This window comes from Setaria italica, chromosome V, assembly GCF_000263155.2.
Source record: "Setaria italica strain Yugu1 chromosome V, Setaria_italica_v2.0, whole genome shotgun sequence".
Classification (NCBI taxonomy): Eukaryota; Viridiplantae; Streptophyta; class Magnoliopsida; order Poales; family Poaceae; genus Setaria; species Setaria italica.
Window position 1 is genome coordinate 34,214,076 of NC_028454.1, and position 18,406 is coordinate 34,232,481.

Sequence of the window (18,406 nt, forward strand, 5' to 3'; positions counted from 1 at the left end):
GGGGAATGTTACGTAATGGGAGCTTTCCGCTTCCAGACCGTAGTGGCCCAGCCCACGCAGCCCAGAGCCCACCGCCACCGGTGTGAGAGAGACCGCCGCGACGCCGACGAGAGAGAGCACTGGTGGGCGTGGCCCGTGACGGAGATGGCCTTCGCCGTCGCGCCGCCGCCAGTGGTGCCGCTGCTTCGGCCGCCTGTTGCCCTGGTCGGATGGAGGAGGCGCCCAAGGGCGACCCCTCCGCGGTTCGCCGTCGTCCTGGCGGCGTCTAGCGGAGTCAGCGGAGAAAGGGCCCCGCCGACGTTCGGGCGGCTGCGGGAGGAGCTCCTCCAGCTCCACGCCGAAGCCGACCTTACCCAATCCAAAGGTAACATGGCTATCACTGGAATGTTCAGTGCTGCGTTCATGGAACGGGTGTATGTTCAGTACTATTTTACCCTCCAATTTTTCTGCTACTTTCTGCTACAACAAGTATGGCTCCCATAGTGAAGTCTGATTTATCTCTAGGGACTTGTGTTTTCGACCTAGCCATCTTAGATGGGCCTGATGTAGTGATGCGTAAGCGTAATCAGAGGATGGGACTTGTGGTTGTGGATGTGAACATGGTGTGCATGCTGTAGCATCTGCTCAACTGCCCACCACCCTTGTAACAAATTTTATGCCCTTTATTTTATCATAGCAAATAGCGCGAGGGTGAGGCTTGTGAGATTGACCGAGGCTGCTGAGAATCTTAAGAAACGAGCCGCAACCAGTGTCCGAATGGGCAAAGAGAACGAGGCTGTGGATTTACTTGTGCAGAAGAAGAAATTGACCAAAGCCCTGGAGAACATTAAAGAGCGCATTGAAGTACTTGACAAGCTTTCGGCAAAGATTAGTGAGGTGATAACATGGGCTTTTATTATCATGTAAAATATGACTTCTTTCTTTTCCTAAAAGGCCGTGTGTTCTCTTAACTTCATGACAGTAACTCAAAATTACCTCCCAAACCATTCTTGGCCATTTATATCTCACACTGTTCATGCGTTGATTCTGCTGATCATCACACCTGAAATTAACAAGTGTTTGCTTCAACTATGGCATATAACAAGCTCATATATGACATGTCCATTAGTCAGGAACTGATTGTTTTAAATTTCTGTTCATATATCTTATTGTATGCACAATCCTACAATGAGTATTTTTTTTTTTGGATTCAGGCAATTTCGATAAAGCAGAACATGTTAATTGAGTATGCATTGCGTCCTGGGATGTCTAATAGTGAAAACTCTGATGACATGATAAGGGTTTTCTCCAGTACAGTCAATGATGGAGTCAATGGGGCTGAGAGTTGCGATTCTCGTCTAAAATCAGTTGAAAAGGAATCTTTTGAGTTGAGAAATGAGGCACATGCAAGCATGACTGGTTACCATGAGCAAAGTGCATTTCGGATGGCCGATGGCTTCTCATTTTTAAATGATCCTGACCCAGCAAACAGCATAAAGAATACTTCTTCATATGATGGATTTCTAGAGCATATTGATTTACAGATGAAATCATTAGAATATGAAATTGAACAGTTCATCAGTTCCCAATCAGTTGATGAGGTGGGCAGCGAGAAGCAGAGAAATGACAAGTGGCAAAGATTGTCTGACATACAGATGCTTGTAAAGGAAACTAGAGAAAGGTGAGTCTTTGATGCAAAACCTGATAAATTGAAAGTGTGTAAAATTTTCCATTCTAATAGTCATTTCATCGTTGCACAAGATATGGTTGGGCTTCATTAGATTAACTAACTATTTCAGGATTGCAAGGATTTTGGATCTGACAGTAAAAGAGACTGAATCTGGAGACTTGAGATGATAGCAAACCACAAATCATTGTATTGGTGGCATCCGCCATCATCTCTTTGATGGGTAAGTTTGCTCTCTGTTGCTTCAGTTGTACTCCTGTGTATGAAACTATCTCAAGTGTCTTTAATGCATATTGTCTGTTATTCTTTGTGTTTCTTCCTGTATCTTATACACTTTACAATTTGTTTTTCCATTCTGGATATGAATGCTGTCGACCAGCTCTTGAACTTTTAGTTCAACTGCAATACAACAATGCACAACTTTCATATTTGACTTAAACTGCAACAGATAATGTATTTGAATACTCATGATAGGCAAGGGTATTAAATATGTCACACATACATGTGCGACTTGGCAATGTGTAGGAGGAGGTCTGTCATTGTGATATGGGATATTCGTAGTTAATAGTAACTTATACTAGATTCATAGTTTTCCAATTATATCTACAAGAGGGATCCTTTCACATTTTCCAAACTCTTGCTGATTGAACTGGTCGGAGATTATTGCAATGTCTTTCTCATCGATCTTCCCCATCTCCTTGAGCTTGTAGATCACAAAGTCTGATTTGCTGTTGCATAGGAGCAAGAAGATTGCTAATGAGTGACCATTGACAACTATATTACTTGAATATGAAATACACAGTCACTATAAGAAACATAAAGATAGCATACTTTCAGATTATAAGAGCTGTGAGCAAAGAAAGTAAATTTTATTTAGGGCAGTGAGGTGTTGATGGTCATGCCCGTTCATCACAGCCATGTAACCGTGCCCTGTCTATCTAATTATAGAATGTTAGTGTCACCCACTGTCTCTACTGCTTTTTTTTTTAAGTTAGGACATTTTGGGCCTAGTTTCATCAAAAACAAGAAAAGGGTTTGGTTTGTAGAGATGGTTGTCAGGAAGCATATTTCGTTATAGAGGTTCTTTTATTTACTAGTGCATGCAGGCTTTTAAAGTTGTATATTCAGCGCATATACTACCTTCACAGTAATATTTCTATTGTCTTAAAAAAGAAAACTTATTTTCTTAGGAAGTCTTATCATCCATAACAGTGTTATAACCGTCCTTTTGTGTTATATATATAACTTCAGTGCCTTGTTGGTAGAAGGAACAACAAATTATTGGCTCTTTGTCATGTAATAAGAATTTAATAAAGTACGCGTCATTAAATAAACAAACTTCATAGTATTTAATCATTGAAGTAAAGATAAGCAACAGATTAGGGGTTGAGTTGCTCTGAAAAAGTTGATTCTTTTTCAGGTATTAATCATTTTTTAGAACTTTCAGGTATTAGTTGTTGAAAGGCAACTTTGAATAATAAATTTTCAAGAAAAACTGTAGCATACCTTACAGCAGGATCGTTGTCTAGGCCTGTGACAAGTGGTTCATTGTCCATTTTCTTCTGGAGGATCCATTTTGTAGTCCGCCTGTTTCTTCTGTCCATCCTTAGATCTGTTAGGAACAAGAAGGCCTTCGCAACTGCCAAAGTGCTTATCAACAGGCACACAGTGGCAGTGAGCCTTCCTGCTGTTGTTGAGAAGCTTTTGTCCCCATATCCAACTGTCGTAACAGAAATGACTGATAAATAGAAACTATCGATCCAGCTTAGGCCCTCCACTTCATGCACTATGATTGTGCAAATTGAGATAGTGCCTGCTACAACCACTAGTGCAAGCATTACTTTCATCCTCCCTCTTGATCTTTTCTGTTTAGCATCAATCATATAGGTATCAAACACCTTGTTGAGCTTGTTATCATCCATTGTGCTAAGTAGAACTGCCCTCTGCTTGTCCAGTACATTTGTCAACAGTCCGTTTAGCATAATGTCAACAAAACGAACACCAACTAGTAGGAACAAGCATGTGAACACCTTTGTGAAGTTAGTACAAGGGACTATGTCACCGTATCCTATTGTGCACAAACTAATGATGGTGAAGTAAAGGGCATCCACTAGCTTGAATGTGGATTTTCCCTTGAAGCCTTCAACATTTGTCATGTACACAAGGACCCCTATTGAGATGTACAAGATGACACTGACAATAGCCTGCCTTGCAATTGATGGTGTATATTGTGCAGTAGTAGCATGACTTTGGTAATCAATCTCATCTGCATAGGGTGTCTCTTTGCTTGATGTGAATATAGAAGGTGAAGAGTGCACACGCTGGATATTTGATGGGGATACCATATTGGTATTTTCATTAGTGGGCGGCAAATGATTGGGAGTATTGAAGTTAGCTTTGCAATTACTTTTTGGGCAAAAGGAAGTTGCGCACCTGCTTGGAACATCACAGGATCTTCTTCTGTCTTTCTTGGAAGTGTACTTTTGGTCGCGCTGGACCAAAGGTAGCAGAGGCTCTTCCATGGAAGACATATTGGAGCTTTGAGTCACTTTGTTGCAGCTTGCAGTTCTCAGGCTGGATCATCATTTTATATCCATGGTGGTTCTGCCGGGCTCTTGTCGAGGGAAGTGATGAACATCAGGCATTCAGGGGTGTACACTTCCCTGACGTTTCTGGGATGAAAGAGTGGGAGTACATCATATCTTGAAACATATCTTTCTTATTTATTGCAACACTTATATCGTGTAGTTTCTAGTATCTTGCATGGTAGCTGATGCAAGAGGCAACCAATGAAAGGGAAAGAAATGGCAGTCATATTCTTTTGTTTGATATCTGAAATAGCACTATTAGTTTTATCTCGTCATCCCCGTGTTGTGGCTGGGATATTAAGCACCGAGTCACCAGTTGGTTCACTGCAGGTGCACTAAATACGTGATCGTGAATTAAATTTGGTGTTACGTTTTGGTGCAGGTATCCAAGTTGACAATGGCTTATCAACAGTCTGACCTTGCAAGTTGGTTTCCGCCCTTGGGGTGATCCACTTGATTTGAGGCAGTGGCATATTATGCAGGACTCCACCCTACAACTGGCGGGGTTGCCTTCTTTTCTGGACAGAAACATGCAGATTTGTTGCTGTGCTGAGATCTGGATGTCGGTGATGTACAGTACAGATCGCACTGACTGAAAAGCTTTCCAAGTTGAAAGATCTTCATCGAAGGAACTTGGTTGATGATCATCTCCGTTTCTGCGAGTAGTCGTTATCTGTATAGGTGTATATGGACCTTGATTGAAGGCAATCTTGTTCTCGAGCAACTGTCTCTGCGTGCATACGTCTGAAGGGAATGAAGTCGTCAAAATTGTAATACTGTGTCTAGATTTAGCCTCGAGACCGGAGAATTTATAAGTGCAGGCCATTTTTTAAGCTTTCTTCTTTTCAATTAACAGAGGCATCGTTGCACTGTTCCATTTTCATTAAACGAGACAATTTAGCGTTCACAGAACAGTATCAGTATGCTTATTCTTCAGGCTTTCTGACAAGGATGAAGATGATGAAATTTGTCATTGAGTTTCTGTATCCACTATCCAACATATACGCAGCCTGAGCAATTCATCGAGTACCAGATCAGATTGTGCACACAGGAGGGAGGGATTGACTTCTGGTGGAACATCTTTGGATTGTCAATTCCTGCTTCGATTGACACGTTATTTTCTCGTGGAACATCTCATTGCACATTCTTGGCCCAATGTTATTTTCTGGATCTTTCTGAATCTCAAGAGAAACCGAGAGAAGACGGCCCGCTCCACTAGTACGGGCTTTCGTCGACTCATGATCATCCTACTCCATGGTTGGCCCGGTACGCATTTTGTGCCTGGGCCGTGGGTTGTCGTGGGGGAGGTGAAATCACTCACAGCAAGGCCACTGCGCCTTTGTGGGCCTGACTACGAGCTTCTTGTTTCCTTGACAAAACGAGAAGTTCGCGTACTCGAACAGAAAAAAGTCTTCGCCTTCCTAAAAAAAAAAAAAGACAAGCTACGGGAGAGAGGATAGGCTCATTACATAAAAAAATATGAAAATAGCCATAATACATAGCAAACGAGAAAAAAAAGAGCGGGAGAGCCAAATGAATCGAAAGATTCATGTTTGGTAGCAGTCCATCCTTATCTCTTTGCTATAGAAGAGAGAGGGCGAAAAGAAAGCTCCGCCGGTTCCAGTTCTTCCCGCCGGTGAGCTTCTCGATCCCCTCATCTCAGCGAGCCTCTTTAGCTTCTGGTGGTTGAGGGGATTGAGGATCTTGGCTGGACGGTGTATATATAGGTTCTAGGATAGCTATTAGTCTATAATAAATCTCCTTATGGTCAGCTCCAACAGGGATTTCGTGTTCCTTATCGCCAGCTCGGATGCCGTCATCGTCTTTAGGCCTTGGTGTGGTGTCGGCGGTAAGGTCTTTTGCTTCCTTCTGAGGTTCTTAGCTGTTGTTTCTATCATTGGTGATATGGTTCTGGTGGTGGCTGTTGTGTTTGTGGTGCTCGATGATGGTGTTATATGCGTGAGATTAAGCATAATGATATTTTCTTCGAGATTTCCTTTTGCGTCGATGTTCAAATCCTCCGTGAGCTTCTCCACACCATTAGGGCCCATGATAAAAACTCGACCTGCGGCGGGGAAGATAGCCCCGGGCATTTTGTGAAGTACATAGCGGCATCGTAGCCCGTGCGAGACGACCAACAACCTGGGCCGGGTCTTAGACCTATACTTTGGCGTGGGACAGACGAGGGGATTTTTCCACGGGGAGTCGAACCCATGACCTGAGGAATGCTCCTAGGGCCACCTAACCAACTCAGCTAGAGGGCCGTTCACATCGGGGCCCATGATAACAACGTCGACGCTGATCTCATAATCCACGGTATGGTTGCTGGAGTATGGAGGAATGTATTCCGGTGGCTTTATGTAGCTGTCCGGATCTTTTATCCCTCCAGGATGCTTACGGCAATGGAGGAATGTATTCCCAGTGGTTTTATGTAGCTGTCCAGATCTTTTGTCCTTCCAGGACGCTTCCGGCGATGGTGATGCTGTCTCCGAAAATGGATCTGTGAGGTTTTCCTTCTACCTGCTAAGAAATCGGGTTGGTTAATCTCCCTTAGGGTTACTTTGTTGTTGGGTGTTGTGGGGTCATCGGCATTGCTTGTGGCGTCCGATCCTGTAATCTTGGCAAAGTTTTGCCTGAGCGTTCAACGATTCAGGTGCACATCTTCTGTGCCGGCTCATGTGGCATCAAAATGGAAAGCTTCTTCGTCGAAGTTGAAGTGGCGTTTATTTCGACGTCGAGTGGTGGCTCTGTTCTCCGGTGACGAAGAACATCGGGAGGTCTTTGCAAGGATTAAAAGGCAATTTTTGTTATCAAGAATGTCCCTGTAAAGAAGTTTGTTTCTCTGAATCAATAAATTGCAACCCAGTTCTCTCAAAAAGAAAGAAAGAAAGAAAGAAAAGAAAAGATGAAAAAGCGGAGAAGGCGAACGGATCGGTGGAAAAATGTACCGGTACACGGCGTGTCAGCGGCGACGGCGACCAGAGACGAGCACGGTGCGTCGGTGCCACTGCTGTTACGGTACACGTGGGAAAGCTAGTTTCCCTCGTTGCAGGCCTGTCCTACTTTGTATACAACACAGTATATATATCTCTATCTCTACTTAGCCTCTACTTTAATATTAAAGCGAGTAACATTTCTGCCATAATTCTTGGTACGTCGCTTCTAGAAATCCGTAATCGAGTTGATATGTGCCGTACTGATAATGACTCTGCTTATTATCAGGCTCGGAGATAGTTTTGGGTTGGTTTTTGGCAAAAGTAAACAGTTATTGTCGACCCATTTGTCTATCAAGCCCTCTTGACCCCTTCCTGGTCCTTCCAACTCCTTATCTAAATCTGCGACAGGAACCAACGCGACCAAGACGGTGATGAAGGGAGACGGAGGAGGTAGCACGGAAGGCGCTGTCTGCCGTTCCACGTCAGGGATGCCGGCATGGACAAGCCGCGACGGCCGCGCGTGCACATGGATACGCTAGCGAGTTGTCCAAGCGGAGCAATCGAGCAGGCAAGGGGTGAGTTTGACGGAGTTGCTTAACTATTTAGTTTATCGGAAATTTTGAATCCCTATAGTTGTGTAAGTTTTTGCATTAGTTGATGGGAGATGAGTGAGGTAGCTCTTAGGGTCTCTTTGGTTGGGCTTTCCAACCTGCTTTTGCTTCTCAAAAAGCCAAAAGTTAACCAAAGGTGTGGCAAACCCATGAGTGCTTTGGGCCAAAGCTACTTTTCCTCGGTACAAAACTTACAGCAGCTTCCCCCTTGCTTTCTCCGGCTGTGGAGGTGGGCAACTTTGAAAAAATAACCCACTTACCACTGGTTGTGAGATACCAATTCGGTTTTTCCCTTCTATTCCCGTCCGCGGGTGACCTCCACCGCCGTCACTCCACATGCCCGGCGCCGCTCCATCTCCGGCCCCCTCCTCCCCACCCCCTGCAATCCTCCCAACGGCGCCTCTCTCCGGTCCCTTCCTCCTCTCCTGGCCAGCGGAGAGCAGGAGGTGGCGCTGAAGTGCCCAACGTGGCGGGTGGCCAAGGGCCAGCTGGAGAAGGCCGGCCTGGTAGAGCTGGCCGCGACGGTGGTGGCGGCCGCAGCGCTGCTAGTGTTGCTATGCTCGGCGACAACGCTGGCGGCGGCGCCCCGGAGGCCTTCTGCTCTCGGCCTCCTGCTCTCCTCCTGGCGGGATCTCCATCGCGGGCGAGGCTAAGGTGGCGGGCCCCTACTCTCCACCCCCTGCTCATCTCCCGATGGCGCCCTACTTCGGTCTCCTCCTCTCTCGGTAGCGGCGCAACTCGGGGCCGGCAACGCCACCCACCGCATCGGCCACCGCTCTGGCTACTGCGTCGTGGCCCCTCCACGCGGGCTGGCTTGCCGCGCCGCCGCCCACCACGCCGTTGCGAGATGCGAGAGAGAGGAAGAAGATGCTGACGAGTGGGGTCCGCTTGTCAGTTAGAGGGAGAGAGTTGAGTGGGGTGGACTATGAATGGCATGTGGGGTCCGTTCGTAAGTGTTTCCAAAAAGCCACAGCTGTTTCACCAAATGGCTTTCATCTTTCTCACGGCCCACAACCTACAACAGCTTTTGCACAGCCCGCAGCTCACAACTACTTTTTCAAAAGCCACAGCTCAACCAAACACACCCTCACGCTGCGATGCATTGAGCGAGAGTTATTCAAATGAATTGAACTTCACAAAATTAAATTACATGTATCCATACTTAGTATTAAGATCTTTTAATTTCTAGGTGCATATTTAATTTCCAAACGTTAGGATTATTTATTGGCTTGAAAAATAACAAAACATGTATGCAGGGTGGACCTAACTCAAAGACTGAGTGACGACCTGCTACAGTGTTAGAATTTGAGAGACGGCATGTGTGCCCTCACTCGTTGTATGGTGGATCCGCCCCTGCATGTATAGAAAATTCAATAGTACTAGAATAAAAAAGTTACACAACATGATAAAAATATCACGCGCTAAGCAATGTCGTTTCACCGTAGCAACGCATGGCTTGCTAGTCATTTATAAGTTGACAACAAAACAAACTTCAATTTCCTTTCCGTCCGTGGAACTTTCCGAGTTCCGTGGGTCCCACCATGAATCTTGGGCTAGGTTGTCTATATAAGGCCATGTTTAGTTACTCCCAACTCCCAACTTTGATACTATGCAAAAAGAAGATTCCCCGTTACATCAAACTTGCGGTACATGCATGGAGTACTAAATGTAGATGAAATTAAAAACTAATTGCACAGTTTTGTTGTACTTTGCGAGACGAATCTTTTGAGCCTAATTAGTCAATATTTGGACAATAATTCACAAATACAAACGAAACGCTACAGTGTGCTACAGTGCTGTAACAGTAATTTGGCACCTCCCAAATTCCCCAACTAAACAAGGCCTAAGAGTACTACGTGTGTGCAACTTTGTGCAGAGGGAAAAAAATAACTCATAAACATGACATCCCGTAACTAAACTTGTTTTTCCCTGTGGCTGTGCGATCTTGGTGCAGCAGCAACTTGTGCTATAGTAGATCGAGCATGTGACGTGCGTTCGTGCTGTTCCCATCCTTTTTAAAAAATAAAATTGCAGGCTTTATTTCCAACCACCATGATAGTGCCACCAGCATGAAGCCGTGATGAACAGAGGCGCAGACAGCTAGCTACGCTGCGCTTCTTTCTAGAAGGTCTTGGTGTTAGCGGGAGGGAGGGAAAAAAAAACAGCGAAGAGACGACGACACCTCGAGATGCCATCAGCATGAGGTCAAATTATAGGATGATTCGGACAAGTGCGCGCGAATCGTGATCAGGGGTGTACTGCCGTATCCGTTTGATTCTCATCAGCGCTTAATTCGATGCCCCCGTAAGACGGGATTAGAGGTCACAGGATGCTGTGCAGTCATGTGGCTGCTCGTACGGCGAGATCACTAGCAAAGCCGCGAGGCATTAATCCACTCGATCAACGGAGCTGCGCGCATGCACGCGGATCAGATGCCGCTGTGGTGGACGGGACGACGCTGTGCGTTTGAGAATTAAATAACCGTACGTGCACCCGGTTCAAATTTCGCTGCTGCTAGCTAGCTGCTGGTTGAACGATGGGGAATGATGATGCTAAAGATATTCTTGCAGTTGAAAGCTAGGGTTAGTTTAGTTTAATCAAGTTGACCTCCTCTTCACTTGCCCTCTCCTTGGGAGCGAAGCATGAGCCTTGACGACCAAGCTGGCTGCTGGACCAGCATCTTCGATTCAGATGCATGCCCTGATAAAAAAGAAGGTGGGGCCGTGGTGTGCATGCGCATGAGACAAAATCCATCTGCGCGGGCTCTTCGTTCGTCAGTATATATTCATTCCTAGCTACCGCTTTAGACAAACAAATTAGTTTATTTTGAATTAACGAGCTTGTTCTAAACGGTTATATATTTAAAAACGGAGATATGACGAAGAAAATCATCAGGCGTCTTAGCACACGATAAGCAGGATACCATTAGTTTATTATCTCACCAAATAGCTAGTGCGCTTGAGTGTTTGACCAGCATCCAGCATGGGAAATCAACAATTAAGGACCAACATGCATGGGGTCAAGCTCGAGCATACCTTGGATGCCAAGGAAGCATAGTGTTTTTTTTTCTAAAAAGAAATTGAAAGGCACTAAAAGGTTCGGCCTAACATAAAAACAGCGACTTCTACACTATACACTAAGGTCCCGTTTGGGTTCCTTCATTTTGAAGGAATTGGAATCTATTTAATGGAGTAGGCTAATTTATATTGGAATGTGGCATTCCACAACTTTCCAAAATTTAGATATAAGCCTATCTTAAATTCATGGGGTGGGAGATGGAAATTGATTCTATAGATTATGGTTATTAGAATGGAATTCAATTCTTATAGCACGCTCTTGGACTCGCTTCTCTATAGTAGAAGTGCAGCATACAAGTATCTTTCCCATATCACCAACTATAATATACAACTATATTCCACATACAATTATATTAGCTTAATTAATTTGTGTCTAAATTATGATTATTAGGATGGAATTCAATTCCAATGATCCAAACGGGGCCTAAAGGAATATACAATATATACACGCACGTGATGGCGGGCACCGTTGCATTTCTGCGGCGCGCGGCTAAAGTATCGCATGGATATCACCCGTGACACCGACGGTCTCTGATCGGCTATCGCCACTACGGCACTCCTAGCTCCGTGAATCATACCAATGCGGTCAGCTGTCCAAACCCATGAACGATCGTTATCTAGCTTGATCCTTTCAGACTCCAGAAAGGGAGGGCCAGACCCGGAAGCAAAAGCGAGCGACGACTTTTGATTGTGTTCGTTTATTTGTTCCGACGAAAGTTGATGTTCGTCATCAGCTCATATAATAACAACAGAAAACGACCATTACCCATAAATCTTAACGATCAAGTACGATGTTGTGATGGCGCCAAGCAAACAAGAGAATAATGAGCAAAAGCGTGGTGCTCGGTTATTCGTAGTCGCATTTCTGTGACATCACACCAGTGACCAGTGCATACAGTACTACCACTATGCAGTGTTGTGCAAGAACGATCGATCTGGAGGGTGTCAATTCTTTTTTCAACAATTATCTAAAATGGCCGAGGATATTCTTCTTCTTCATAATTCTTGTATCAATTAGACGAAGGTATTTTGCAGTATAATTTGTACAATCCGCGAGGGGGAATAAATTAGGAACCAAGAATCACCCACCAACATTAAAAAAACTTGGCTACTTAACAAATAACTCTAAAAAATGTCTTAATTAGACTAAAAGAATTTATCTATTTGAGAAAAATTCTAAAAGAAACAAACAACCTCCCTTAAAAAAATAACCACCGGTCATTTGAAAAAAAACTAGGCAAATATTGAGATCTAGCAATGTATATATCACACTATATTTACCGAAACAGGCCCGAGTAACTTTACTTTACACTGTACATTTGCTAAATTGTTGTTTGCTCATAGCCTCTTCATTATGAATCAATTGAAGACAAAGTTTAAACCTTGTTTCTAATGCAGCTTCTCGGGCATTTCCCCAACACATCTCTCAAGAATATCTATTATCTTAATACAATAGTGTTAAAAGAAACCACCACATTTGCCGGTAAGGTTTAGAAATTCCCACGTTAATTAGAAAAAGAAAAGAAATATACACCGTTGGATTTTATAATGATCTAACGGTCTATATTAATTTAAAGATTCCATACAAATACAATTACTAAATAGCTGAATTTATAGAATTTCAAAGAAATACCAATATGGCAATAGGATTGTGGACTCCTATTGCCATGTCCGTTGGTTTTTTAGTCCTATTGGGATAACTATAAGGTTCACTATCATGTGTCCAACGTGTCAATTGGAGCAAATTCTAATATCTCTAGCTAAAAGGTCCATGTCAAACACAATTGATAAAAAAAACTAAATTTGGAATTAAATAAAGAAAATTTAGTACTTTGAACTCCATACAAACCTGGAGTAAAATACATAAACAAAGAGTCACGTTAAAATAAAATTAACAAAAAGCTAAATTTGGAATAAAGAACACTAAATAAGATACTATTTTGAATCCCATATGCGTACATCACGTCATAGAGAAGGACTCGGTTCCAAGCTAAAAATACCTTCAGTTACGTGTAGGTGTAGGTACATCTCTAAATAAATCTTTTTAAGCTAAGCAGAAAACCTCACACGTATACATGGAATCTCTTAATCTGTTTAAGTAGTTGCGTCACACTTAAATACCCATGCATGTACGATCTTGACGGCAAGAATTAGTATTGATCTTGACGGCAAGAAATATTTTTTCTTGCATACCTAGCTTGCATGATCAAGATTGACAACATGGCATCGTCAGCAACACGAACGCGGTGTAAAATCCTGGTGTGAAGGTGGAGCAGAGCAGCCAGCAGCCGGGGGCATATAGTAGTGGAAGCAGTGACTGCTGCAGTGATGTACGAGAGGAATAATTTTTTTATTGCAGCTCATCTTTCTGACTACTTAAACCCTCTTTGGGAGGGTTTATTTTGCCTCCAGCTTTTGCGCAAATACTGTAGCGTGAACTAGAAAATCAACATTTGAACTAGAAAAAACCTATTTCGGTCCCAATAATTTCTCTTCAATGAGGCTGAGATAAAATAAGAGATTGAATTTTATCTAAAAGTGTTACTAAGACACAATCGGCGTGGTAGTGCTCCGGTAAAGATTCAACCGCCTTAGATTGGCAAATTGTTGTCAGAACCAACAGCCTCACCATGGGGATTGAGCCCCTCACCAGGAGCACAATGGGAGCAGCGTCATATGTTTTCATATACATGAACTCAATAGCACTGACGGATGGTTTCGTCCATGGTCAGCGGTAATGATGGATGGTTTCGTCCATGGTTGGCGGTAATGAAGGATAGTTTCAGGCAAGAGCTCGACGATGTCAGCAAGAGAATCCAATTTTGCCCGGCTTATATATTTATTAAAATAGTGGATAAAAGTCGATCCCATATTTATTCGCTGTCATTGGCTGGCCAGTCGCTTGCTTTGCTTGCAGCACGGAGGGGCTGTAGAGGCGATATATAGCGAAAATGATTCCGGATTCCGACCAACTTTGATTGAATGATTAAAATCAAGGAGAGAAAAGGGAGGTTAAGGATAAAAAATAATATACACTGTTAGATTTTATTATAATCTAATGGTCTAAACTAATTTGATCAAAGAGTTCATATCAATACGATTAATAATTATGTAATTTTAGAATATAAAACAAGAAAATTTTCTAAAAAATATCGTATATGATGGAAATAAAACATTTTTGAATCTTCCATGAACTCTATGTTGATAAGATATAGTATGGGATGCAAAAAAAATAGTTGGAAATAAATTGGTCTTTTCTCAACTAAAGTATGTAACTTTTGTGATATGACCAAAACTCATCCAATTTAAGTCCGTGTAGTTTTTTAGACGAGAAAAAACTTAGCATTCCGATGGATTGCAGTTGGCGTCTCTAAGGCCACGAGACAGAACAATAGTGAGACAGAAGAGTAGAGATATACAAGTTGTGTGCCGTCAAGGATAAAGTGTGTAAATCGGACACTCAAAAAATGGAAGTGTGGATGCAGGCAGGAGCAACTTGCATCACAGATACAGGCCAGTTTTGTGCAACACCAATAGATGCAAAACCGCTACTTTGTGCGAGACAGCAAAGTTATAGTGTAGGCGATAGATTAGAAGGAGAAAAAATATGTATGAAGGATCATTACGATAAAATCACTATGAAAGAGGGCCATGCCGACACTAGCAATAGTGAGGCAGCCACCATAGTCATTGGGACGTGTGAGGAGAAGAACATTTGGGACAAATCTGACTAGCTCCGCACTAACCTTAAGCATTTCCATCCACTTCTCCAGACTGGCCTATCACTGCCAGCCCTAAACCCAACATCACCACTGGTTTGACTTTCCATCAGATTTGGATCGGTAGTGACAGTGTCCCCACCATCGCTGGACCATGGACCGGGGGTGAAACCTACTAAGAAAATGAAATAGGCACCGCCAGAGCCCTGCCACCCACTGCAGTAGCTTGGAGGGAGGGAGGGGGGAGAGGGGGGGAAGCGTACCACGGGGAGATGAAGCTCCCGTCATCGCCACTGCATCTCGCACCCACACCCATCGTTGTGGCCCGCGCCCGCTATCGCAACTTGTCACTTGTGTCCATCGTTGTTACTACATCCCCCACTGGTGCCCACCGACGCAGTCGCCGCCACCCATGCCAGCCATCCTTGTACGCTTCTTGTGCACCGCTGCCACTTCTCACTACTAGTGAGGGCGAGAGGAGGGTGGAGGGACAACAAATGGAGCGGAGGGGGAGGGGAGGGGGCTAGAGAGAGGTGGGAAGGGAGATGCAAGCAGAGGGAATCGGAGGGGGGAGGGAGAGGTTTGCAGGTGGAGATAGAAGGGAGGAGGGGGAGGCCAACAGAGAGAAGGGGACAGATTCGGATAAGATGTAGAAGAGCTATGGTTCACATGCGGGTTATACCATGAACCGGTGATGAAAACCAATTCCAATTTTTACCGCGGGTTCGTGGATGGAATCGGTGATGATATACATATTCAGCACCAGTTTCAACCTCCACCATGCCTAGCTATTCACGAAACGACGGTGAAAACGCATCATCACCAATTTGGAACATACCACCAATGATGACCTGTTCGTGATAATCCTTTCTTTAGTAGTGATCAACGACCATCATCATCATAGTCACCTCCATTGGCACGCGTCCACATTGAGAAAGGATCACCTTGACCATCACAACAATCACCCTGTGACGGGTTATAGTTTTTCATGTGCCACAAGAGAGCAAGAGAGAACGAACTATGTATACAATAGTGTACTGTTGTTTGCTGCCGACCTTTGCCGCCACTAGCAATTAGCTAACAGCCGTAACTAGACTAATGAGAAAAAATACAACCAACCCGTCTGTCCTTCGGCAAAAAACTCATCGATTTGTAGTTGTTGCCTATGATTGGGCGACAGGGTGCTAGCAGGAGATAAAGAGATCGTCGATTTGATGCAATAGTAGTTGGATCCAACACCATTATGGATGATCCAGTGGAGCAACTTGAGGGCAACAACACCCATGGCGATTCCAAAATAACCGTATTAAATAGTAGAGATAATCAATGTTTGGCACGACGTATCGGACAATGCTCCTTCATAACAGAAGCGAGAGAGAGAGGGAGGGAGGGAAAGAGAGAGGTGATGAGCAGAAAGACTAAAGATATAGCTCGGTAGCCACAATAACGTATTTACTGACCCAATGACAGAGTTTATAATGGGAAAAATGTGCGACACTGGTAAGATGAAATGGGATCATGCATGTATGGGGGTGTAGCAACCGGTGATTGGAGAGCAAAGAAAGGAAAGGAGATTTGGATATAATAACAGCTAAAGGTCAAACTCAAAATTAAATTCTAATTATTACTCCTATAGTATACATTGAACATTCTACTAAAATAAAAGGATTTTTTAATCATAGCAAAAACTTGCACACAAAAATGTACATCTCAAATAAAAAATCTAAAAAAAATTATAGTCATGTGAAAAATGTATAAATCTTTATGTTGCTTTAGTAAATACCAAAAAATATGTTTATATTTAAGATATTATATTTTTTATCTTTAATTCTTGATAAAACATATACATAACAAAATATAAAAATAAAATATATGATAATATATTGGTCTGTTACCCTGACACGACTCAATAAAATGACTTATTTTAAAATAAAGTATTCAGAGAGATTGGCATAAAAAAACTAGCTACCTGCGCTATTAGCGCGGACCATCTTGCTAGTTAGAACAAACAGAGGGGGATGTGCACATCACACCATATACCTGCCGCCTTTTGTCCTGCTGAAGATGCTTGGTGAGAAAGCATCTCCAATCATTTTTTCCTTGTAATTTCCCCATCGATCGAGAAGTCAAACCCATAGCCATAGCCCATATGGATTAGGACTATTACAATATATATAAAGAACACTGTAACCATGCGCTCGATCATATGACAAATTTGACCTGGCAACTGATAAACTTTGGCGGTCAAGCAATTTTCTATGCACTGATGATCGTCCCCGGCATGTTCCTATTTTTGACCATTCTTTTGCATCCAGTCGTGCATACGGCATACCTGATATAGCTGGTTTCATTCCCCTTTCTGTTATCGAGCTGCACGGGCTTTCTTCATTCCCTGTCCACTGATGTGTTTCTACGTGCTCGGTCGTCGTCTTCTTGCGGCGCACGCAGGCTACCACCTCGTCTTACGTCTTGAGTGCTGCATTAAAATGTCTATTAGTAGAATTATTAAAGCTGCGGGACGCCATAATAAACTACTAGCTAGTGGTTGTAGACAAGGCGCCCTCATCACATGCTGGCCATGCAATTTTTTTTAATAATTCACAGGCATATTGAAAAATTTCACATATATAGCATGCTGGTATGATAATAAGAAGTTTTTTTTAAAAAACAATGGTACAGGTCTAATTGCATAGAAACAAACAGTGAAATAAACTTGTTCTTTATGACTTTTTCTATATGCCCAAGACATCAGTCTTTTTTTTTTGCGGGTAGACATCAGTCTTTTAGTTTCTGACCGAACCGATAAGGTGATTATATCTGTACAAGTTTTTCTGGCACCCTGCAAGGACAAAAGAGCTTATCTAGCTATTCACAGTTTCTTAGTACCAGGCGACTAAATGACAAAAGAGGTTAGTTCACCTAATCCACACAGGTCACGACCCTGTTGAGCATGTGCAGTCAATTAGCATTTTGCGCAGGAAGCATCACGGCTGTGACGCTGTACTGTACACAATAGATCATTCAACTCATACGTCCACGTTTTGTTAGATTATTCTGACCTGAATTTTGGTTTGCTTCAAAATAAATCTCGTTCATCTAACGATTAGTATGCCAAAATAACGTCGTTTTTCACTTTGAAGGAGCAATTTCTCAAAGATACTCATCACACTTTAATATATATATATATATATATATATATATTATTTTGTAATAAGTACATTAATTTACAGTGAAAAAGGAAGGGTGCAGAATACCTGTCCTAGTCGAATTATACAGCTAAGTATATGTATATGTACCATTTTACTATCGAGTAGGACACCAGAGACGACAACTGCATTCCCGCAGCAACCAGTGAGGTAGCTGAGGTACGGGAGGGTGAACGCTGCTGATCGGCGACGGAGATAACGGCGCGTATATATGCTGCAGTCTGCTTCTAGAAGGTGTCCGATCCCTTTCCCTCAGCGCCGTTACCTTAAATAAATAATGTAAAATCAGAACGGAGAAGCCCGAGAAGGGGACGGGAGAACGGCGGGTTGACCTTTTTGGTATGAGCTGCGAAGCCGCACGCAGCTATACGCCGGACGCGTCCCCGTTCGTGCTCCCCGCGCTTGCGGCTCCCCGTCCGGTCGATCGGCGTTTCGCGCAGTAGTAGTCCCGCACCGCCGGCCCCCGCGCTCTCCTCCATGTGCGCGGCGCCGCTCCCCACCGGTCGTCCGTCTAGTTTCTTCTACTCCGATCCGAGTGGTGCGGGTCCCCAAAAGGCCTCTCGAATCTCGATCGCACCCCCTCCGTTTGACCTGACCACGTCG

At 43.5% G+C, this 18,406-nt stretch overlaps 2 protein-coding genes across 3 annotated transcripts; one reads left to right on the forward strand and one right to left on the reverse strand.

Moving 5' to 3' along the window:
- Nucleotides 1-5,166, forward strand: LOC101752718. The gene is made up of 5 exons (XM_004969588.2): nt 1-364; nt 677-876; nt 1,194-1,660; nt 1,779-1,889; nt 4,637-5,166. Exons 1-4 carry the CDS (start codon nt 16-18, stop codon nt 1,834-1,836), a joined length of 1,074 nt encoding a protein of 357 aa, XP_004969645.2. The 5' UTR covers nt 1-15; the 3' UTR covers nt 1,837-1,889; nt 4,637-5,166.
- Nucleotides 2,006-4,630, reverse strand: LOC101786868 (two pore potassium channel c). Of its 2 annotated transcripts, XM_022827109.1 has the most exons (3): nt 4,100-4,630; nt 3,173-3,987; nt 2,006-2,394 (listed from the first exon to the last, which is right to left on the reverse strand). In XM_022827109.1, the coding sequence occupies exons 2-3, from the start codon at nt 3,820-3,822 to the stop codon at nt 2,250-2,252; spliced, it is 795 nt and encodes a 264-aa protein (XP_022682844.1). In that variant the 5' UTR covers nt 3,823-3,987; nt 4,100-4,630; the 3' UTR covers nt 2,006-2,249. The 2 variants fall into 2 exon arrangements, with proteins under 2 accessions (XP_022682844.1, XP_004969644.1); XM_004969587.2 differs by having other exon boundaries at nt 3,173-4,630.
- Nucleotides 5,167-18,406: the final 13,240 nt, after the last annotated feature.

Coding starts and splice junctions, on each gene's coding strand:
- LOC101786868 (XM_004969587.2), bottom strand. CDS start 4,197: ATGTCTTCCATGGAAGAGCCTCTGCTACCTTTGGTCCAGCGCGACCAA. Junction 2,395..3,172: donor GACAACGATCCTGCTGTAAG/GTATGCTACAGT, acceptor CCTATGCAACAG/CAAATCAGACTTTGTGATCT.
- LOC101752718 (XM_004969588.2), top strand. CDS start 16: ATGGGAGCTTTCCGCTTCCAGACCGTAGTGGCCCAGCCCACGCAGCCC. Junction 877..1,193: donor TTTCGGCAAAGATTAGTGAG/GTGATAACATGG, acceptor TTTTGGATTCAG/GCAATTTCGATAAAGCAGAA. Junction 1,661..1,778: donor GTAAAGGAAACTAGAGAAAG/GTGAGTCTTTGA, acceptor TAACTATTTCAG/GATTGCAAGGATTTTGGATC.